At 41.0% G+C, this 24,177-nt stretch overlaps 2 protein-coding genes across 3 annotated transcripts in view; both read left to right on the top strand.

Annotated features, from left to right (window-relative positions):
• trappc9 (trafficking protein particle complex subunit 9) overlaps nucleotides 1–2,536 on the top strand; it is a 270,852-nt gene extending 268,316 nt beyond the window's left edge. For both annotated transcript variants that reach the window (XM_028597569.1, XM_028597568.1), the window contains one exon: nucleotides 433–2,536. In XM_028597569.1, the coding sequence (XP_028453370.1) occupies nucleotides 433–612 (180 nt within the window). In that variant the 3' untranslated portion in view covers nucleotides 613–2,536. The remainder of the gene's footprint in view (nucleotides 1–432) is intronic.
• Nucleotides 2,537–16,297: 13,761 nt separating this feature from the next.
• On the top strand, nucleotides 16,298–17,284 carry LOC114567783 (protein ALP1-like). Its single transcript, XM_028596888.1, has one exon. It carries the CDS (start codon nucleotides 16,298–16,300, stop codon nucleotides 17,282–17,284), a length of 987 nt encoding a protein of 328 aa, XP_028452689.1.
• Nucleotides 17,285–24,177: the final 6,893 nt, after the last annotated feature.

Raw genomic sequence — 24,177 nt, 5'->3', positions numbered from 1 at the left:
CATCAACAATTCTATTCCACTCTTATCCTATGAAGACATATTTTGTATTATTACTACTGGTTTATCTGTGTTTTTTGCCCCCAACGGTGCCTTCCAGGCAGCGCTGCCTGGAAGGCAACGTTGGGAGGCACTGGTTATTGTTAGGGTTAAGGTTAGGGTTAGGTGCCTTGAAGGCAGCAGTCACAGCGCTGCCTGGAAGGAGCAGTTGGGGGCAAAAAACACCATCGAGCTTACTACTGTGTGTTACTGAAGGAAGAAAACGCTGCACTTGTCAGTACCTTTTCATCAAAGTGACACAGTCAGCTTCAAACCTACTCTACCACCCTGCTGACTTCACTCTGGCTGACAGTGTGTCAGCTTCATTTTGGAACTGAATATTGAACTGAAAAGGTGGCTGCTCATGATTCATACTGCGGTCTTTGTCATCACCAGGTTAAACCCAAGGAAAACTCTGTCTGTGTGGGTGCCCTGCTCTTCCTCTACACTGGAGATTTCTACCTTAAGATCAAGTTCCAGGACGACAGTGCCGGACGAGAGCTTCCTTTAGCCTGGTTCACTCTGCCCAGCGTCCACATCCGAGCCCTGGCCACTCCGCTGCAGGCCGGGGCCTGAGGTTCTGGTGGCCTCAACATTATAGCTCTGAATGAAGGATGAAGAGTTTGGATGTTGAAGTTCTCTGTAAATACACAATTTTCTTTGGAATTGAATCACATGTAAATATCATTTTGGTAAAGGTTATAGCATGTGTACAGTACAGTGCAGGCGCGCAAACTCACACGGACACACCCCCGCACACAGTCATGTGCGTATGTGGCTATCTAGCTAATGATACAGCTCACATCTGTACCGTTGGCTGTTTAGGGTGATTATAAACCATCCGCTTTGAATGTTATCAGCCAATTGAATGGGCCTTATCAGTTGTTTATCACTACCATAGATATGACATGGTGTGACAAAAAGTTACCAAAAGTCAAAGTTGACTATAAGTTACGATTGCTACGTAAGTTATGTTCCTTGCGTGCCATTTTTAACTAACAAACGTTAGTATTTTAACCCAAAACATGATCTTTTCCTATACTTTACCAAGTACTTTTGTTGCCTGAACCCAACCAAGTAATGCTATTTATGTTAAACTTCACAACGGGAATCCCAGAGCATTAAATAGTGACATCAAGAGGTCCTGACCAAGCTTACTACAACCATTACCATGTGAATAGGGGTTAGAGTTAGGGTTACATGATAACAGTCTTTTGAACCTACTGGTAGGTGAAGCAAGCCCCTTCTAACCCATGTCTATGAGGCTGATAACCACTAATAATAATGCCCTTTTAATGGAGTGATAACATCCTAAACAGGTATTAAAAACAAACCGCTTCTATTTCTTTTTCTGAACACATTGTTAAAGGCTCGGACCTAAATCACTTCATTTCAGTGGAATCACTGCCATCAGTGGACTCTCTCCTGGAGTAAGTAAATTTGCCTTATGCTTTCACGTTAAGTTTAACATTGACACATGAATTTACGTTATTGACCAATAGCAAGCCTGACACTGAGCTTTGAAAGAACTGAGCCAGACGCCAATTCTTTCTTCCTAGGACTGCAAAGTGATGACCCGCCTTACTCTGCCTGTGATTGGCTGGTACTCGTTGCCTTCATTGGTTGGGTTGGTTAGGTCCAGGCATGAGGAGTGAGATTGGATAGGGTAAGAATACCAGGGTCAGTAAATAAGAGGCAGAGTAGGGCAGGCCGTGCCTTTGCCATCCTAGGAGGAAAAAAACACCACAAACCTTACAGTCTCGTGATATTTTAATAAGCTATCTTATTAACTGTGTCGCACCATCCCTTTTCATATCACCCTGCTCTGCTAGACTGTAAACTGCTCCACAAAAGAGATGCAGTATGGTTTGCACGGTCAATCATTAGACAGGAATAAATGCTCCAATTGCGTTTCCTTGAATTAACTGTGTACACTTTCCAGATTGCGCCGTTTTGGCTAGCTACCTTGCTAACTGGTAGTTAGCTAACTGCTAGCTAGCTAAACTGGTTGCAGTGAATGATAGCCAGGGCACGAAATGCAAATTGTCACTATGTTACCAAGTTTCCAGCACCAACTGTTCTGCTAGGATATGCGAACGTCCACTTTCTGGTGCGACAGAGCACCAATATTGTCACACTTGTTTTTATCTTTAGCGGTTTGTTTTTCTTCAGTCACAGTGCCATGTCTTTTGAATAACAAAATATCTACTGAAAGAAAATATGAAGAATTGGTGTTAAGGGGCAGAAGACCTCAGAGCCCCGATTGAAGAAGAGGAGCTGCAAACCCATCACTCGGAATGTGATATAAGCTAGAGTCTATAGCCAGTTATGTACACATAAAATATATTTATTTCTACTGCTGTATGGATATTTTCTCTTGCCTCTGTGCCACCACAATGATTTACTGATGAATCTGACTGTCTTAGATTAGCCTATCATTATGTACAACCTATACTTGTTGTAAATAAATGCTAAAGGAAGCAACCTTGGTTTGTTTTGACATAATTGCAACTCTTTCCATTTGTCTAAACCCGCCATTATAGCTCTGTGTCCATCTTCATTTTCTGCCTGCTGACATGTTCTCTTATCTCTCAAGTCTGACATTGACATTTATTTCAACAGGGAGGGGTCACTAAGCAACGTGCTGTTTGTCCACTGAAACCTCACAGTTCACCACAAACACTTGCTTTGACATTTTTCAGTGCACAAAAGAATGTCACAGCAAATTTAAGGAGGACCATGTGACGTCACCGTAGTTCATCATCATACTGCACTTTGTGCAGGGTAGAGCATTGATTCTCTGCCCAAACCCAGTCGGGCCGGGCTGTAATTTCTCTAAATTCCTGCCAGCTTAGGCAAATTTCCCGGTGTTGTTTTTTTTATTTTAATATTTTAAATGCAGACCTTATAGTCTAAGTAATGCCATGAAAATTGTATGGGGCTGTGTGTTACTAAATGTTATACATTTTCTATTTATTATGGCATATGACTGTTTTGGGGCTGTGCAGAACATTCTTAAAGGTACATGTGGGGCTACCACACTGGAAAAAACTTTAGTTTACTTTAGCTTGTAATACATTTGTTAATATAAAATAGATTCAAATATTTAATCACGGTTGATGGCATGATTGTCCATAGTCAACTCGCGATTAATGGCAAATGAATCACACATTATATGTTCCGAATGTACATTTCAAGTTTTTAACGCTATAGTGTGTATAGTTTCTTTCACACCCGTGAGGAATTTTAAGTAATGACTGTCGCTAGTAGCCAAGGAGGACACGGAGGATTAAAAAAAACATGATGTACTCTTCAGAAGAGAGTTTCTGCGTGTGAAAGTTCCCGGATGACACAATCTTCTGAACATAGTCACTGAGAAATACAGAGAGAGTTGTGTGTAGCTTTGTAGCAACTCATTTGGCAATGGCTTGAATGTTACGGACGGTCATTAATATAAAAAAGTTACGCACAACAGCTTTAATGCTCTTATCAACATGAGTGTTTAATATAAATATGCTTGCTTTATGCAAATGTTTATTGCAACACTCTTTAAACACTGACAAATACTGTCTAGAACAGGGGTCTACTCTTCAACTTTTTTTAGGCCAAGGACCCCTAACCTGAAAGAGAGACTAGCAGAGACCCCCTGCTACATATATTGTATTGAGTTGTATGTTAAACTAGGCCTACCATAATGTGTAGTGTAACATTTTATGGTGCTCTGCAATATTAAGCTGCTATTTACATATTCATATATCATTATGTTTTAATGTCAAACATAATTGTGGAAGGCACAGTGAATCCTTAAGCTTAACTGTATCTGTGGATGGCTACCATAGTAGCTATAGTTATTGTATATCAGCTGTTTTTTTTTTTTTTTTTTTTTTTTTTTACTAATAGGCCGATTTGTCTTTTCCAATAATATGTTGGATTCATGTTAGTGTATTTTTCTGCTTATTTTAATTTTGGAGGAAAGCACTTTCAAAAAGGTATTAAACAATAATTTGGCAGGTTCTCTGCATCAACCGTATGCTTGGCCAGGAAGTGGTATTTGAGACTGGACGTACTCCGGTGGTAACTCAGTTCACATTGACAGTAAATTCAAACAACTTTATTCTTGTTGAGAGAACCATGTGGAACGGCTTTGAAACTAAACTTGCAATTCAGACAAAGTCATGCCCCCCATGCTCATTATGTTTATCTTTCTATATAATAAGGAATAGAGCGCGTGTGTACCGGCTTTGAAAAGTTCGTGATTGAAGGCAACACTGAGGGGGTAGACTCCTGTATGCAACAATAGAACGGTCTTTAGTGTTGGAGCCTGGGCTGCTGTCAGTACGGGCCAACAAAGAGTAGTCCGTATGTATGCAAATACATCTTCTACATGACCCTTATAAAAAGGTTACTCCATTTTATAAGGCAAGGCAGCTTTATTTGTATAGCACATTTCAGCAACAAGGCAATTCAAAGTGCTTTACATGAAACATTAAAAACCGTTAGAAAACAATTAAAAACCATTTCAAAGCATTAAAACAATTAACAACAATTGAAGATCATTAAAAGACAAGAATAAAATGTACAGTGCAGTATAAGAATTTTAAAGAAAGAGCAGTTAAAAATAGGTTATTTAAAGAAAGGCAACATTAAAAAGATATGTCTTCAGCCTGGATTTAAAAGAACTGAGAGTTGCAGCGGACCTGCAGTTTTCTGGGAGTTTGTTCCAGATATGTGGAGCATAAAAACTGAACGCTGCTTCCCCCTGTTTAGGTCTGACTCTGGGGACAACAAGTAGACCTGTCCCAGATGACCTGAGAGGTCTAGGTGGGTCATAGTGTAGTAGCAGATCAGAAATGTATTTTGGCCCTAAACCATTAGTGATTTGTAAACCAGCAAAAGTATTTTAAAATCAATTCTTTGAGGCACTGGAAGCCAGTGTAGAGACTTCAGTACTGGAGTGATGTGAATCCACTTTCTTGGTTTTAGTGAGGACTCGAGCAGCAGCGTTCTGAATCAGCTGCAGTTGTCTGATTGATTTTTTAGGGAGATTTGTAAAGACACCATTACAGTAGTCAAGTCTACTGAAGATAAAAGCATGGACAAGTTTTTCCAAATCCTGCTGAGACATAAGTCCTTTAACCCTTGATATATTTTTAAGGTGATAATAGGCTGATTTTGTAATTGTCTTAATGTGACTTAAAATTCAGTTCTGAGTCCATGACTACACCAAGATTTCTGGCTTTGTTGTTTTTAACATTGTCGTTTGAAGCTGAGTGCTGACCTTTAATCGTTCCTCTTTTGCTCCAAAAACAACCACCTCAGTTTTTTCTTCATTTAATTTAAGAAAGTTATGGCACATCCAGTCATTAATTTGTCTAATGCACATATTCAGTTGTTGTATTGGGCTATAATTCCCTGGCGATAAGGTTATGTAAATTTGTGTGTCATCCGCATAACTATGGTAACTTATTTTGTTGTTTTCCATAATCTGAGCCAGTGGAAGCATGTAGATGTTGAACAGAAGAGGCCCCAGAACTGAGCCTTGGGGAACTCCGCATGTCCACATATTTGTATGCTCAGATGTATAATTACCTATAGACCCAAAGTAGTCCCTATTCTTTAAATAGGATTCAAACCACTTTAGTACTGAGCCAGAAAGACCAACCCAGTTTTACAATCGGTCAAGTAATATGTTGTGGTCGACTGTATCAAATGCAGCACTGAGATCAAGTAATACTAAGACTGAAATTTAGTTTTTTTAGGGCCTGTGGAAAGATACCTGAGAGCAGAGATGTATTTACAATATTTAGAAGATCAGAAGCCAAACCATTCGAAACACTTTTGAAAACACCCGTTGGTAGAATATCAAGGCAACAGGAGGAGGTTTTCAGATGTTTTATAATGTCTTCCAGGTTGTTATGGCTGATCGCATGAAATTGTCATATTTGATTTTGTTTTGTGTGAACACTGTGACAACACATATCCTGTACTTGATATGGAAGCACTGACTGTCTAATTTTCTGAATTTTGTCTGTGAAGAAGGTGGCAAAGTCATTGCAAGCCTTGGAAGACAACAGTTCAGATGCTACTGGTACTGGAAGGTTGGTTAATCTATCGACAGTAGCAAACAAAGCACGTGAATTATTATTGTTTCTGGCGATAATGTCAGAATAAAAGGACCGCCTTGCATTCCTTAGTTCCAAATTATAAATGCGAAGTCTCTCTTTATAGATGTTATAGTGGACCTGGAGATTAGATTTTCGCCAACTACGTTCAGCTTTTCGACACTCTTTTTTCTAAGCTTCAATTACAAAGCAGGGCTGCAATGAGAAGTGTCCTATCCTTACTTATCCAAGCACCAAATCACATAAATTCTGGGGTCCTGGACACCTCTCTTTGCAGAGGAATTAAAGAAATGGAACTCCAGACCTTTCCTTATTATTTAATTTGGTCTAACGCATCCCAGACTGACCAGACAGGCTGAGCTGAGTATTTCCATAGATTAAGATTTTACATTCAATGTGTGACAACACCGATGTTGGTATATAAATAGGGAGGACAGATTTCAGAAAAGGTGGGTGTTCATTACCACCCCCCCAAAATGAGAAAAGGCAAAACAAATGTGAATGAGACCCTAGAAAAACACAAAATAGCAAAGTGAATGGCAACAAAACTTACAAACAAACTAAACTCAGTGACAAACAGGGAAACATATACTGTATAGTGTATAACCATTTTAACACGAGTGATGACCAAAACACAATAATTGACTAATAAACACTAGGCAGACCGTTTGCTAACATCTAATCCTTAACAAATACCATCAAGTATATCTTATTTGTTTGGCCTTTTCTTGCTTAGATTTTGTAAAAACTAAGTCTGAGGTTATTTGTGAGGTGTCTGCCAGCCAGTTTGTTATGTTAGCAACCAACTGCCCACAAAGTACTGCTTGCTGGCGAAGTGCTAATTTCTAAACATTACTTACACAGAGACACTTTACAAACGGATAACCCCGTCATTGTAACCTAAATGTGTCTGAGTTTATTTGCATAGCTTACGTCAGTGAACTAGCATGTTGCTACTCCCCACAGTAAGCTGCTTGAAACGCCGACTATCAACACACAGGACCAGTTGACCAATCGCAGTCGCCCTGACTCAAAGTTACACATTTTTGGAGGTGCGATTTGATGCAGAAGCATAAATCAGCCTTTATTATGAGCCATGCTCCCAAACTGCTGGATCAACTTCCCATTGTGTCTCCCCTGCATAATAAATGATAATTGATGTTTTAACTGGTTACTTTAAATATCTTTCAACCTGAACCTTATTTTGCGGAGTGTCTAATATTAACCAAACATCTTTTAAATTGGTCCAGTATTGAACAAGAACGCTGTAACCGGCAGCCGTGAACAGGGCTGCAATGGATGGATGGATGGCTGGATGGGGTAATTGCGCATTGTCATTGTACAGCACATCCACTAATCCACTGACAAGCTCACATAATAGTGTTTGACTGCATTATGGGAAGATGGAGTTTACATTTAACCTGCAGTCCTTTCGTGTGTAACTTACTGAGGCCAGGTAAACATAGTAACTTTAGCTAGTAGCATTAGCTTACCTCCGCTCTGTATGCAGCTCTCTACTGTTGGAACAGCATTTTCCTTGTGTGAAAATGTCCTACGGTACAGGATTATTTCTCATCTTTGGCTGGCAGGAGCCATCCCTGATTAAACTGGGCACTGTAGACCCGATGGTCCGAAAATTAAAACACAAGGTTACGCTGTCTCTAGTTTAACCCAAACCACAGTTTTTTTTCTAAACTTAACTAAGTCGTCTTTGTGCCTAAACCTAGCAAAACTGCGACAGTTTCGCAATATGGACCTTTTTCACATCAGACATTTTGACTTGTCATAGTAGGGAAAGCACAGCTGAAATTGATAACCTTAACAGGGCTCTCAAGTTTTGAACGGAGTTCAGAGTGAGATTTTGGCGGCAGGGGTTTGGGTGGGGACGAGGGTCTGATCTGATAAATGACACATAAATTCGTACAAATATTTATTTTTTTATTTAATTCAGTATTTCTTTGTGTGTGTGTGTTCAATAATTAATACCATGCATTGTCTGGATAAAATATAATGAAATAGCCTAGGCCAAAGGTTTTCACAATGGGGGCCAGGAGGTTGTGCGGTAAAAATAAAAGGAAAGAAAAAACAAAAAATATTCCAAATTAGTATGGGTATTGTTATAAAAGTATTATGGGTAGACCTATTATAAAATGGGTATCTTTATAAAAATATAAAACTGTCAGAGTAGCCCTGCAGCCAATTCAACATGTAGCTATAATAATAATAGGCACAAAAGCTACCCAGTGTTTCCTCTATGTTGATTTCTGCCGCCACAGTAACAGAAATAGGGCAGACGCACAACAGGGTTTCCGCGATGTACATGTAGTATATAAAGTCAGAATTACACAACTCTACAGAGCCGTGTGCTCTACTGAACTCAAGCAAACTGTCATCCGCTCTCTCTCCCCTCAACTGGAACAGTGACAGGACGTCATCACTCGCCAAGTCATGGCAACCAGATAAACAACAGGGCGAGTACACCGTTCTCTTAATACATCCATGGAGTACACTTGTCACTCAATCTCAGGCAAAGTCACAAACAGCGACGAAAGCCGCAACTCGAAATCCGCACTCACTCAGCTGGTGCGTGGCAGGGCCTTCTGAACTCTATGGGGAACTCACTTGATTCCTCTACCTGTTTCACGGTTTAAAAAATAGCGGCGCAACTTGGTGGGCCTTATTCTGGTCATTTCTCTGCTTGAGAAATACAAGGTGTGGCGTGTGAACGGGTTGAAATGCGTGTGTCTCACGCCCAATGCGTGAGACTTGACAGGTATGCCTTAACTATGGCTCATTTCCATCAAGTGTCCCAGTAAGCTATTTCAGTGAGTCAGCATGCACAATACAAGGACCTCACCTAAGTGGAATGCAGCCATCATTAATGGCTTTGAATACACCTGTGCTTTTCCTACTATGACACCATGTCTGCCGTGAAAAAGGTATTTTATCATGTTTAAAAGCATGACCGTTATGTTCTCTGGTTTAGATATGAGGACAGGAACTGCTCCTATAGGTAGTATTAGAGGGAAGGAATAAATAACATATCATCTTTTGGTTTGGAGGACTTGTTGGAAGAATCGTTGTGCTTTAGTTTATGGTTCTTCACCACACTTCCACTGCCCCAAACAATAAGCTGACCTGACCAAGAACGGAGGACACATCCCGAAGAGACTAAGCATCTCGTCTGGAGTTTAAATGAGGTTTCTTATCAGAAAATCACCGGCGCCTTATTAGCCACCAACCTTCATTACCTTGCAGCACACCTGTAATCCTGATCGTGATCAGCCTAACAATCAGCCATCAATCTTTGCTGATGCGTCTCCTCCCCGCCTGAGAATAGCTTCTTACAACAGGGAGGAAAATGAGTTGTTTGAGAGCAAACAAGAGTCTTACATGTACTGGCGAAGCATTCCCCCCGCACTGCTGAAGACAGTACAGTGTGTCACTCTGCATGAAAAAACATGCATGCAAATGAATGTACAAGGAGCCAGACTTCAATTAAATCCCTTTCTCCTCTCTTTCACTTCTGAGTAATAAGTCACGTTCATTCATATACAGTATACTGTATCTGCAACCTTGATATGGAAATGATCTCAGGAGTTGAGCGATGCAAGTGTTGGGGGGGAGGATTAGGTTGGGTGCCGAAGAAAGACAAGCAATGTGACACCTGCATTGTATTCACTCTCAAGCCTGTAGCACTGTGAGAGAAATGCTCACAGGAATGCTGATCCACTGCATGTTTACTGATCCACTGAGACTTTCTGACTTAATTACTAAGCTATCGGCCGCGGCACACGAGCTGTTAAATATGAAATAAACCTAACCTGAACTGTAAGATGTGACTGCAGCTTATGTGTTTCCTCGTAGTTAAAAGTCCCCAGTCCACATGAAATGAAAAAAAATACTTGGTTACACTTTAGTCGAAGGTATCTACAAAAGAGTGACATGACACTGTCATGAATGTATCATAAACATTATAAGCAAGTCATAAACCTTTATGACATAACGCTTCTGTCATTAAGTATCATTCGGTTTTTGTCATGACAAGTTAGGGTTCATGTGTGAACACATGACTGTGTCATGTGTTCAAGACAGTGTCATGTCACTCTTATGTAGATACCTTCAAGTAAAGTGTTTTTTTTTTTTTCACCTTGTTCACAAGCCGTACATTGATGATGCTGGGATGTTTCACATAGTCACAATCATTGTGGTGCCGAAATACTGCAGCCTTTATTTTTTAATTTAATTCATTTTTATTTCATTTAAAGGTCTCATGACATGGTGCTCTTTGGATGCTTTTATATAGACCTTAGTGGTCCCCTAATACTGTATCTGAAGTCTCTTTTATATAGACCTTAGTGGTCCCCTAATACTGTATCTGAAGTCTCTTTTATATAGACCTTAGTGGTCCCCTAACACTGTATCTGAAGTCTCTTTTATATAGACCTTAGTGGTCCCCTAATACTGTATCTGAAGTCTCTTTTATATAGACCTTAGTGGTCCCCTAATACTGTATGTGAAGTCTCTTTTATATAGACCTTAGTGGTCCCCTAATACTGTATCTGAAGTCTTTTATATAGACCTTAGTGGTCCCCTAATACTGTATCTGAAGTCTCTTTTATATAGACCTTAGTGGTCCCCTAATACTGTATCTGAAGTCTCTTTTATATAGACCTTAGTGGTCCCCTAATACTGTATCTGAAGTCTCTTTTATAGAGACCTTAGTGGTCCCCTAATACTGTATCTGAAGTCTCTTTTATAGAGACCTTAGTTTGTCCCCTAATACTGTATCTGAATTCTCTTTCCTGAATTTCAGCCTTGGTGCTAGCCTTTACACCAATCACCATTTCTAGCCACTGGGGGTCCATAGGCAGGCTGGGGGAACTCATATTAATGTTAAAAAAACCTTATAAAGTGAAATTGTCATGCCATGGGACCTTTAAATGCTTTCTTCTTGCCTTAATTCTGCCTTAGAACAGTACAATGGGAAGATATTTACTTAAGGAATCCAAATCAATTATGTGTATTTGTAGAATGTAAACACTTCCCCAAGTCATTCAAATACCCAAATCCCCAGAAATAATAATACCAAGAACATGACGTGTGTGTCCTCAGTGGTAGTCCTCTCCCAGCCCTGACCACTGTTGCTCAGGCCGCTTATGTGTAATTCAGCCAATCAGTGTAGTTCTGACCCACATGCTGTCTTCTTAAAAAACACACAGACACACATTAGAGGAGTGAATATGTCGTAGTCAGTGCTCTATTGCAAAATACAATGTGAACAAAGTGCGGTGTGAACGTAAACCGAACTAAATGAAAAATGCAACAATTATTGCAACTTCACCCCTGAATCGCACCGAGTCCACTGAACTATAGGTGTGAAAGCGCCCCTAAACGCCAGAGCAACGTGAACCAACATGTAGCAATGTAAACGTAGCCTCAGAATTCTGAGAATTCTGACTTTTAACTCAACATTCTGACTTTAAAGTCAGAACTCGAGTACATTTTTGCCCATGTTGCCCTAATCCTCTTCCGTAGAATTCTGCATGTATTGATTTTGTCGATGTCTGCTGTCTGCTGTGAAGCAATACATCATAGACACCTTGTTATTGTTGCCGGTATTGATGTGTGGATGATGTATGGAACCTAACCTCACCTAACGGCTAGAAGACAAGGATTCATCTCCAGACGGCGGCTGGCATTTTTCAGTTTGTGCGACGTGAGGACAGAGGAGCACTCGGCTGTCAGTCTGTCAATCCCGCTGGGCTGAAGCTCCAACTCCTCCCTCATTCGTCACTCCTAATTGTGCATGTCTGATGTCTCTGCTGTCAGTTTAGAATCATGTGTAGAGGAATTTTGCCGTTGTGCAGCCTTCGGAAAGGATGCATCTGTGTCTGTGTGCCGAGCAGAGGGGTTGAGACTGTACATTTGGTGTCATTACCATGGAGACTAATCTAAGCTGTTGCCATTATTAAACTTTTCTCTCTCACAGCTTCTCCAGAAATGCATCAGGAGTTCTGTGGGTGGGCTGAGCGGAGATTGAGATGTGAGAACTGGGAGCTAAATATAGAGTGACGACAGATCCAGACGCTGTTGATTAGTGGAGCTGTTTAGACTGTTAAACGGCTGCCTTTAATTTTTAAAAGAAGAAGAAGAACGTCTTGGCCACTGCAGAGACGTAATACGTGCCCTTTCAGTGCTGGAATGTAACTAAGTACATTTTCTCAAGTACTGTTCTTATGTACAAATGTGAGGTACTTGTTCTTGAGTCTTTTCTTTTCATGCCACTTTCTACTTCTACTCCGTTACATTTCAGAGAGAAATATTGTACTTTTTACTCCACTACATTCATCTGTTACAGCTTTAGGGACTAGATACTTTATAAATGAAGAGTTTTGCACACACAACACATGTAGTTAAAAAAATATGATGCTTTATAATAAAAAAAATAATGAAAAAACTACACGGGGCAGCTGGGTAGCTCACCTGGTTGAGTGTGCGCCCCACGTACAATGACTCAGTCCTTGCTGCAGCTGCAGGTCGTACCCCCTCTCTCCCCCTCTCTCCCCCCTTTCCTGTCTTAAAGCGCTGACACACCAAACCAATAATCGTCCGTCGGACAGTCTGGCGAGGTCGGTGACTCGAGTCTGTTCGGTGTGTTCCGTGCCTTCGGCAGTCGGACTCAGTGACCGATCTGATTGGTGGAGTGCTAGCCCTTGACTAGCGAATCAGTGCACGAGAAAACCGGAGCTGACAACGCCAGTATCTTCTCATTACTAGCCATCGTATTTTCTTGTATATTTCTCTAATGACAACGATGCTTCTTGACTACCATCATCACTCTCTGATGAAAACGCCTGACGACAGCGTGCTCTGTGTTTACTAGTTCTAGAGAGATGTTCCCTCATTTCCCTGCCATTTCTTTTGGGCGACAATACAGAGTAGCGCCGCCTGCTGTTATGGAGACTTATTACGTCTCGCGCACGCGCAGAACGTACGCTCAAGTTGGCGTCGCTTTGGTGTGTTCCGAGGCACTTTTTGGACCGACTCGGGGAGACGGGAGCCGACTGATCAGTCCGACTGGCTTTTCTGCCGACGGTCGGCCGTCGGCTTGGTGTGTCAGGGCCTTTAAGCTGTTCTGTCAATAAAAAGGCCTAACACTGGGGCGCTGTGTAGGTTGAGTCCTTTGCAGTGACCCGGGTTCGAATCCGACCTGCGGCCCTTTGCTGCGTGCTCCCCCCTTTCTTCTCCATCCACTGTCACCACAAATAAAGGGAAAAGGCCCATTAAAGAATTAAAAGGCCTAAAAATGCCCCAAGAATAATATAAAAAAACAACTACCCAACAATATAACGACTTTACTTTGAAAGTGGTATTAGTACTTTTATTTCTGAAGATCTGAATCGTTCCTCCACCCCTGCATGCACTCTAAGTCTCACTGGGACGAGCGTGCTCCTGTTTGTGTTTAAAGTGTGTTTTCATGGAGAAAACGGACTATTTGCAGTTGTAAAACTCTGCCACGTAGAGAGGGATCTCATCCTTTGTGGCGAACCTTTTAAGGCTTACAGAAATGACATCCGTGTGTATGAAAACCCTATACAAAAAAAGGGCAGTGAAGATAAAATGTGACAAAAAAAACAACTAACAAATCACCAGTAGGAACACCAGACCTCACGCACAGTTAATAACCCAAATAAAATAACATCTTTACGCTTTTTTTTCTTCTTTTTTTTATTTCTCACGACATGCCCAATTCCCTTTATATCAGACTGGAGGACTAATATCTGTGCAGTGTCCCAGGCAATGATATTAAAAGTATAAAGAGAAATTAGCATAATAAATAATGCATTTAAAAATAGCAATTGAGGTTTTTAGCCCTGGCTCTATAGCAGGACAGCCCACAATATGATTTTATGGATTCATTCTCAATTTATCACCCAGTAAAAGTGAGAAGAGTAGCAGAACATTTGCATCAGGTCGAAGGGGTAAGGGAACATGGACACTAGTCACTGGCATTACATCTGTACAGTATATGTATTGTATTGTCTGTAGGCAGATGTTATTTCCAGTTTTTACTGGTATTTAATATATAGAGTATGGGGACTTTTCTGGCCTTTCATTTGCCATTTTCCCCTTTTCCTAACACATTTTTTCAGGTTGCACCAGTGTTGTAGTACTTGAGATCAGTCTTGGTCTCGAGACCAAATTTTTCAAGGTCTCGTCTCGGAATCGACCGCATTTTTTACTCGGCCTTGTCTCATTCTCGGATAAAGAGGACTCAGGATTTTATTTCAACTGCCTAAATTGCCTTTGCATTGTCTGATTTAGGCCTATGTGTTGACTCTTGACTCATATCTAATTTGTTACCGTAAACTCACATTAATCAACATGAGTACAGAGTCCAACATGTGAATGGGCCAGGTTTAGCCATACAGCCTAATTTTCATCTGCAGTCCCTAGCAGGTTGATGGCTTAAAACAATAAATACGCTAAAACAACACAACAAATATGCATAAAAAAGAAAGACATAGGCATAGACAAGTAAAATGACACAACCACTATTCGAGATCAGGACCACTGACAGGCCGATGGCCCAAGAAAAACACAACACAAGTATCATACACAGTAGACACGGGTAAAAGTACATAGACACACATTAGAACGCATCAACAACACATAAGCACACACAGAGACAATACTGTATAGCGATAAAGACAAACACATTATTCTGTATTATGGCAGCATATTTGATTAGTCAATAACCAATGTGTTACGGATTTGGAGAAGAACTAACATATGGCAATCTTGTATCACTCATTATTAATGTTCAGGTATGAAATGCATAATCTATTTAAAAGACCAATCAGATACTACCCCTATGTCTATGGTGGGGCGTATTAACCTAGTCAAAATGAACATTGTTCCCCGCTTTCTCTATCTTTTTCAAAATCTTCCATTTTTTATTCCCTTGAACAAATTCAAAGGCTGGTAAACATCCTTGTAGCTATACAAAGAACAAAAAAGGAGGGGGGGGGTGGCCTTACCGAACCTTCTACATTACTATTGGGCATGCAATATACAGAAAATCCTAGGATGGAGGGCTCACTGTCAGGGAGATAGGGCACAAAGCTGGGATAGGATGGAAAACAATTTCACTCCAGCCTACTCCCTTGCCACTGCACAGCTGAAGTCTGCTACAAAGATGAAGATTAACAATCCAGTTGTAATGCATACTCTCAGGATTTGGGCACAATTTAGAAAACATTTTAATTTACATGGCATCTCATTCAGGGCACCACTACTGCATAATCACTTGTTTACACCCTCAAAGCTCGACCTCGCTTTCAGAGCTTGGCATTCAAATGACATCTGCTACATACAAGACCTTTACATAGGTGGGTTATCTGTCTCTTTCAGTCAGCTCTCAGAAAAATGTAACCTCAAGGCCTCTGACCATTTCCGCTATTTTCAGATAAGAGATTTTGTTCAACATAATTATCAAGCTTTTCCCCATTTGGCAACCCCAACACCACTTGATGAATTACTGGCCATAGCAATGCCACATAGAGGCGCCATCTCCCTCATTTACACATTCATAAGCGGCATAAACCCACAGACAGTAGCTGACATAGGAGCATTTTGGGAAGAGGACCTGGGCTTCAGCTTTTCAGAGGATGAATGGAACAAAATTCTGAGACTGGTGCATGTTTCTTCACCATGCTCCAGACATGGCTTGCAACAGTTTAAGGCTGAATCCCATTCCTCCCCTTAACCCTAACCCTTTCCTTTAACCCTAGCCCTTGTCCCTTGAACCAAGTGGCAAGGGCTAAGGGGGGAAGCCATACCCCTAAGAAATGGGACACTACTTGGTTACGGTTACGTCATCAAGCATCGTCGGTACCTGGCTGCTATAAGTCACCAGAGGCGACAAGTTGATCACGAACTTCCAAGATGCCGTCTGCCAGTGTGTGCATGTTGATTGCATTGTTTTTAGTGATTTTTTTTGCGAGTGTCTGCAACAAATCGAAGAAGAAATCAAGCGAGGAGAAGAAGAGGCCTACAACGCCTGCGAATGCTGGTGGATCAGTTTATGGTATGTATGGTTTAGCTGCAAACAACGTTATGTTAAAAACCACAACATGCCTATACTGCGCCTGTGGTTCGATGTGGAGACTGAGCTGAGGCAGGATTTCCGCCTCACCAGAAGAGCGATGCACAGCTTACAGAGGCTTTTGCAAAGGGACCAGGACCATGGCTGGGGTAATGAGCTTGAGGTACTCATATACACCTATTGGCTGGCACATGGACTCTCTTATCGGGTGGTGGCCCGTGTCTTTAATGTGCCAAAGGCTACAGTTCACCGCATCATCCACAGAGTGGCCCAGAACATATGGGACAATCTGAGGAGAGCAATCAACTTCCCTCAAACAGTGGACCTGCCTGCAGTGGGTCAGGGATTCGTTAACATTTCAGGAACCCCTGCATTCCACAATGTGGTTGGAGCAATCGATGGCAGCCACATACGGATAAAACCACCACAGCGTCACAGATTGGACTATTTGAATTATAAAGGCTTTTACTCAGTCAACATGCAGGCAATATGTGACTTAAATGGCAGGTTTCTGGACATTTTTGTGGGGTATCCGGGGTCTGTCCATGACACACGGATAATGAAAAACAGCAGTTTTTACACCACAAGACTGTATCCCCCAACAGGCTACATCCTCCTGGGTGATGGTGGGTATCCCTGTTTGGAAACTCCAATTTGCCTCATTACCCCATTCAAGGAGCCAGTGCATGGAGAAGTACAACAGCGATTCAACTACTACCAGTCAAGGGGGCGCAGCATAATTGAAAGGGCGTTCGGCATGATGAAGACCAGATGGAGGTCAACGCTTTTCAGAGTTTTGGAGGTGAAGCCCACGTTTGCACCCCAGGTAATTGCTTCATGTGCCTTTTTGCACAATGTTTGTATGGACAATGGTGACACACTGGTTCCGGATGAAGACATTTTAATGGATGATGCCCAACCTCCCCGTGGACACATGGCATACAATGAAACCTCTGGGAATGACACAAGAAACAGACTATCTGCCTTAGTTTCAGGAAATGTGCAAGCCCCTTGAACATGACCAGTGTATACATTTTGTAGTTCTTTTATGTATGTGTACTACTTAGGTCTGTTTACAATAAAATTTGTATACACAATGCATGGTGTTTTGTATATCTCTTTCAGGTTTTGAATGTCACTCATGTTCAGAAACACATTTATTCAGCTACTAACCGTTATGGTTCTCTGTGGTTGTTGTAACCACTACTTCAATGAAATAATGTGTTTAAGTAATAAGAAAAAAAGTGTTATGTTGGCATGTTTCTATTTGCTTTTATGAAAGACTCATGATAGGACTTCTCACAAAATGATTAACTTACTGTAATATAACACATTTAATATATTGGGATGAGATGTGCCAAGAAGCGTGTGTGTTACAATGTGTTTTTCACTCACCAGCTTTGTCAGCCGCTTTACACCAAAAGCTTTTACCTTGTTAACACAATTATTATTTCAGTATGAGTCAATGTTTCCAAACAGTGCTTAGGAATCTCCCCAGTGTGGGATTAATAAAGTCTCTTATCTTAATACATCGAAGGTTAGACCCCCAAATAGTTAATTCAAGTTTGAATTGCACAAATGACTTGACCAATGAAAGTAAATGGGCAAAACATTATAACAATATAGCTTTATTGGCCAGAATAAAAACAGGACATTAGTCAGTACAAAAATTTACAAAAAATATACAATTGAAAACAGGGAAGGAATAGTGCAATATCAAGTGTAGTCAGAGATTTGAATATTTAAATATGATTGTAGTGCAAGGCTGTTCAGTGCAATGGCAATAATATTGGAATAATAAAATATACATGAGGTAGATAAAAGTAAAAAAAAAAAGGCACTAAAATGTATAAAAATTTAGTCTGAGGTTTAAATATTTAAAAATGAATGTAGTGCAAGGCAGTTCAGTGCAATGACAATAATATTGGAATAGTAAAATATACAAAATATAAAAAATATAATTTAAAAAAAAAAGGCACTAAAAATGTATGAAACTCAAAACACTTTGCAAAAACAGCTGCAAATGGCAACCAAAACCAATAACAACTATAGCTTCTCAACGATCTTCTCAAGGAGGGACAAGTTGTTCTCGGCCTCGCTCTCCTCGTGGCGCCTCTGCTCCTTATTTGACTCCTCAGTGAGGAAATCCAGGATGGGATTTCTCTTTCTTCTCTTTCTGAGTGAGGGACTTGGCTTGTTTTTGACCATGTCATGTGGAAATGATATATATGTGTGTGTGTGTATATATATATATATATATATATATATATATATATATATATATAAATAAATGAGAGAGAGAGAGAGAGTCCATTACATGTTCTGCTATTCCAGACCACAACATTTACTGCATTATATACCATGAGGATTGGCGTGGGATCAACATAACAGGATGCCACCAACACAGGAGGGTCGACTGAGGGCCTGGCACCCAACACCTCGTGCATGTCCTCGTAAAATTGCCAGGTTGCAGCGGTCACTTCCCCTCTGTCCCTACCTGACCCTGTTCTGGGAGTTCTTAGTTCCTGGAAGGACACACAACACACACTATAATCATGCCTACAACCATACTGTATGCATTCATTACATCGTATTGAGATTGAAGATGCAGATTTTTTTTCTTTAACAGAACATCACATACCTTGTATTTTTGTTTCAGATTCTCCCACTTCTTTGCTGCCTGTTGGCCAGTCACTTTTCCCTCCAAACCCATTTCTTTCACCAGCGTCCTGTATCATAACCAACAACAATGTAAATGAACAGGAATGAATTACAAATTACAATACAGTAACAGTTACAAATATACAGTACTAATACAATAATGAATGTATGACTCACTCCCATAGTTGTTTTGCGGCATATTTTGATTTTAGAAACTTTGGTTCTTTTTCAGTCCGAAAGAAGATCAGCTGCCGGGTTTCCTCTGGCGTCCCTGTGCGATACAGGATGTACAGTAAAACGTCAAAATAATATTTATGAATCCCCTTCCCCACAACAAAGCACATAGCTAGTGGTTACGTCTACCCCCCCCAAAACACATCGTGACTAGAGTTGTCCCCCCCAGAACAAAGAACATAGCAGGACTCGACTCGACTTGTACAGACAAACGACAAAATATAATATTTACGAATCCCCTTCCCCTCAGCAAAGCACATAGCTAGCTAGCTAGTGGCTACAGTTACGTCCCCCAAAAATACTTACATTTATGGGTCTCTCTGGTCGACCTGGCAGCCATGTTCCCTCGTTGCGCAATGTATCTGAATGACCCTAGCCTGCCAAGTGAGCTCACGTCCTTACTTGGTCGGAAGGGACCTCTGGCCCTCACCCTAGGCCCTAACACTCGATCAAGACGAGGATTGGGACAGCACTAGCTCTCACGTGAACGCGCACAACAAGGGTTAAGGGAAAGGGTTAGGGTTAAGGGGAGGAATGGGATTCAGCCTAAAATTGTTCACAGATTTGCACTTCTCCAGGGTGAAACTGGCAAAACTGTTCCCCATCTCTAGATCAGTTATACGAAAAATGTCAAAGTGCTCCAGCTAGCTTAATACACACGTACTGGGCCTGCCCTCGCTTACAAACATTCTGGGAGGGGGTATTTACATCACTTAGGGACGCTTTAGGCATTGCTATTGAAATCCATCCAGTCACGGCCCTATTTGGGACCAAGCCTGTTAACTCCCACTCCCTTTGGTCAGGAAAATCTCACACAGCGGTGACATTTACAACTTTACTAGCCCGACGCCTTATCCTGCTGCATTGGAAAGGCCCAAAAACTCCATCCCACACCAGGTGGCTTAAAGACGTCACGTATCATTTAAAGTTAGAAAAGATGAAATACTCACTCAGAGGAAACGTGTGAGAATTCTATTCTACCTGGGGGTCTTTCATGGACTATGTTGATGAGGTTTCTGCGGCAGACTGGGAAGAGGATAACTAAATGACTTGTCTGTATTTAATAATTTTTTTTATTTAACTTTTTAATTTTATATATATATATATATATATATATATATATTTTTTTTATTATGCTTCTTCATGTATCATTTTGTCGGTGTGTAGGATATACCCTACCTTGTGTTTGTGGGCGGCAAAATGTAGGCTCATTTTACTCCAAATCTATATTTGTACTGATAGGTTATGAGGATGCATGGGGAGTGGGTAGAAGACGTTTGTGTAAGTAATGTATATTGTGCTGTATATTTGTGTATTTATGTACATGGCAGCACTGTTGCACTATGTACAATTGTGTAGAAAACGTGTGAAAAAAAAAAGACTAATCAGATGGCTGTTCTGGTTTCTCTAATTTCATAATCTCCTATGTAGAACTTTACTTTGAAAGGAATAGAAATCAAACAACTGCGGCTACGCGGAGTTCTTTAAGATGGGAAGTTTTTCAAGATCAAATAAGTTATACAAGCAATGAATAAAATAAATTCAGCTTTCAGCAACGAATTGGAAGGAAATAAACATTCATTAGAATGCATTATGAAACCTTTATTCTTCAGAGCCTTCTTTAGAGCCACTGACACAGGGACATTTTTGATCATCACAGATTTGCCCTTATACAGACATAATGTGAATGAATGAGACTAAATGTGACTAAACGTAACGTGATAAATTCAGCAAAGGTGGTTGTTTAACAATGAAGACAACAACTTCCATAATCCCACGCTACTTTACAACGTCAAAAGTCCGTCTTTTGTCCGTACTGTGTGTGTTTAAGTCGAGAGAAAGTATTGTAGCAGAGTTGGGCGAATTGTGTACGTTCAACGTGTTTTAGTCGTGCTACTGAAAACTCAGATTGGACACATTTGTAGACACATAGGAACAACCACATTTACAACGACAACACCGGATCTACTGTATACAAAGTGAGCGAGATGGTTTGTTCAGCAGTGCTATGGCAGAAAAAGAACTTCAGCCAAAGCGAGTCCTTCTACGCCTCAGAGTCCTGTACCTGCGGCCAGACAGCAGCAGTGTGAAGTGTGGATATGGAGGGGGATTGGTGCCATTGACGGTGGAGAGGGCAAGGCGTGTGATGGCTCCATCCTTCAGGTCTGAGATGTTGGGTATAGGGGAGCACATCATTTTAGAGGCGACGTGTGTGATCTTGGTGAGTTTGTTTTTGCTAGTAGGTCATACCACATCTTCCTTTTCCTGTTGTCTCCCCGCTGTCTACCATCACTTACCACTTAGTCTTTAATAATAGCCAATCCACTTTTCAACATGAGTCAATCTACTTAAGGATTTACTAACACACAGCATCACTTCTGGTCTAACCACGATAAGTCATCTTAGTAACTGATCAAACAATCATGGAATTATCAAAACATATCTAAATGAGGCTTGTCCATCAGTCTCTTGCTCCAGTGCATGCTGGGATGCAGTGATGGAGCAGTGACTCGACTTGAACTCGCCCACTGATGACTTGGACTCTGACTTTTATGAAATCTGACTCGAGCATTCATGAAATAGGACTTGGAAGTTGGATGAAGTATCTGACTACTTTTATGTGTAATAGGTCATGAACATGTGATATAAGATAATATATATTTAGTCTAACTGTTTTATGCCCCCCCCCCCCCCACACACACACACACACACACACACACACACACACACACACACAGATAATTCACCCACCCAATCGACACAAATGATTCCATTTAAAAACAGGCATCGAGGAAATGCCAGAGGCAAGAAACTTAAATAAGTAGACTACTTTCAGAGACTGTAGTAGACTACTACTAAAAAAATAAAAAAAAATAAAATAAAAAAAATATATATATATATATATAAATAAAAAGGACCATAAATGGGTTGTTTTATTAAAAGGCCTGACGAAAAAGGTAGGTTTTGGAATTGGACTGTTTTTTAGTGACTTGGATTCAAACACTGGGGACTCGACTCAGACCCAAACTTAGGTAATTGTGACTCGACTCTGACTCGACAGGACTAGAGACTTGACAGTTGGTGACACTGCTGGGATGCTACAATATCAACTCATACACACCATAAGTGTCCGGTTGACTCCAATGTGAATGTTAAAGTGATGGTTCAGATTAATTTCACCCTATTATTATTTATTACATTTATATAGCGCTTTATCATAGACACTCAAAGCGCATTTGGGGGGGTGGGGACTGCTCTCTAACACCACTAATGTGTAGCACCCACCTGGGTGATGCACGGCAGCCATACAACGCCAGACGCCAGAGCGCTCACCACACATCAGCTAGTGTGGGGGGAGGGGAATATATTTTTAGTGGTGGGGGAAACCGGAGAACCTGTGCCCACAGACACAGGGAGAACATGCTAACTCCACACAGAAAGGCCTGGATTTGAACCCAGAACCTTCTTGCTGTGAGGCCACAGCACTAACCACTGGGCCACCGTGCTACCCTAGGGTCCTTTGCACCATGACCTTGAGCCAAACAACCCCCCAGAAGCTTTTTTCACCTGGGTCAAACATTGGACGAGTTAGCGTTATCAGCTGAATAGCTTAGTGCAGGGGCTAATGGATCCGAGAGTGTCTCTTGTACATTACCCCACTAATAATGCCCAAAATGATACCAAACTTCTACACTAGTACAAATAGGTTATGTACTCATAAAACGAAGGATTGGAAAGTTTGTAAGTACACCAGAAGTTTATGTAAATAACACTTGCCTGCTGGCTTCTGCTCTCTGCTGTTGTTGCTGCTGTAAGATGAGTGCTTAGGACCGTCTACAAATTACAACACTGAAAAGAGATGCAACAAAAATATTTATTAATTTAACTTATTTTTTTAAGTAAGTGCTGTAGTATAACTAGCAGGAGACAAGTTATAATTGAGGTAAGTGTGGAGACATTACCTTATTTAATCATTAAATTAATAAATATTTTTGTTGCATCTCTTTTCGGTGTTGTAATTTGTAGACGGCCCTAAGCACTCGTCTTACAGCAGCAACAACAGCAGAGAGCAGAAGCCAGCAGGCAAGTGTTATTTACATAAACTCCTGGTGTACTTACAAAATTTCCAATCCATCGTTTTATGAGTATATAACTTATTTGTACTAGTGTAGAAGTTTGGTATCATTTAGGGCATTATTAGTGGGGTCATTTACGAGATACAAACCTGGATCCATTAACACCTGTGCTAAGCTATTCAGCTGATAATGCTAACTTGTCCAATGTTCGACCCAGGTGAAAAAAGCTTCTGGGGGGGGGGGTGTTTGGCTCGAGGTCATGGTGCAAAGGACCCTAGGGTGAAATTACTCTGAACCATCACTTTAAATATTAAACAAGAGATGTATTTAATTCAAAAAAGAGGGTTTGGGGTCTGTAAGGGGCATCAGTAATGAATCATAAGCAGGTGTTATCATAATCGCATTCTGCTTTAGATGTATATAAAGTATTACAATCCGTTTTGCAATGAATCACATGACCACCGTTGCTACAGCACACTGTGAACCTAGAGCCTTTGGGGCCCTTGGTGTGGGTGCTAATCCAGCCTTTTTTTTAGGGTGAGTTGTCTATGCAATCTCTTTATAAAATATGTATTCCTCCCTGCTGCATCTATCCTCAGAGTGTGTGTATGATAACTTGGATTCGTATACTGTGCGCATCAGTCTGTCAGCCTTCAGCACCTTGGACAGCACAGCAGCCTGTGCAGCTGATTCCCCACTGCTGGCGGAATGTAAAAAGCCCTTTATGATCGCATCTGAGTCTAAATAAACCCTCTCTGTCCATATAATGAGTGGGAGTGGTCATTGTGGGCGGTTGCGCGGCGTGGAGACGGGTGAGGGGGGGGATGCAGTCAGTTATGCCCCAGCTGATTTCCCCCCACAGCTTCCAAGAGTACAGGCAGATCCTTAGGCCAACATTTGGATGAATCGTGACATTTGGAAAAAGAGAAAAACACAG

Source organism: Perca flavescens, chromosome 14, assembly GCF_004354835.1.
Source record: "Perca flavescens isolate YP-PL-M2 chromosome 14, PFLA_1.0, whole genome shotgun sequence".
NCBI classification, from domain to species: domain Eukaryota; kingdom Metazoa; phylum Chordata; class Actinopteri; order Perciformes; family Percidae; genus Perca; species Perca flavescens.
The sequence above is the reverse complement of the archived record's forward strand: the minus strand, read 5'-3'. Positions and strand labels throughout refer to the sequence as shown.

Coding starts and splice junctions, on each gene's coding strand:
- LOC114567783 (XM_028596888.1), top strand. CDS start 16,298: ATGCCTATACTGCGCCTGTGGTTCGATGTGGAGACTGAGCTGAGGCAG.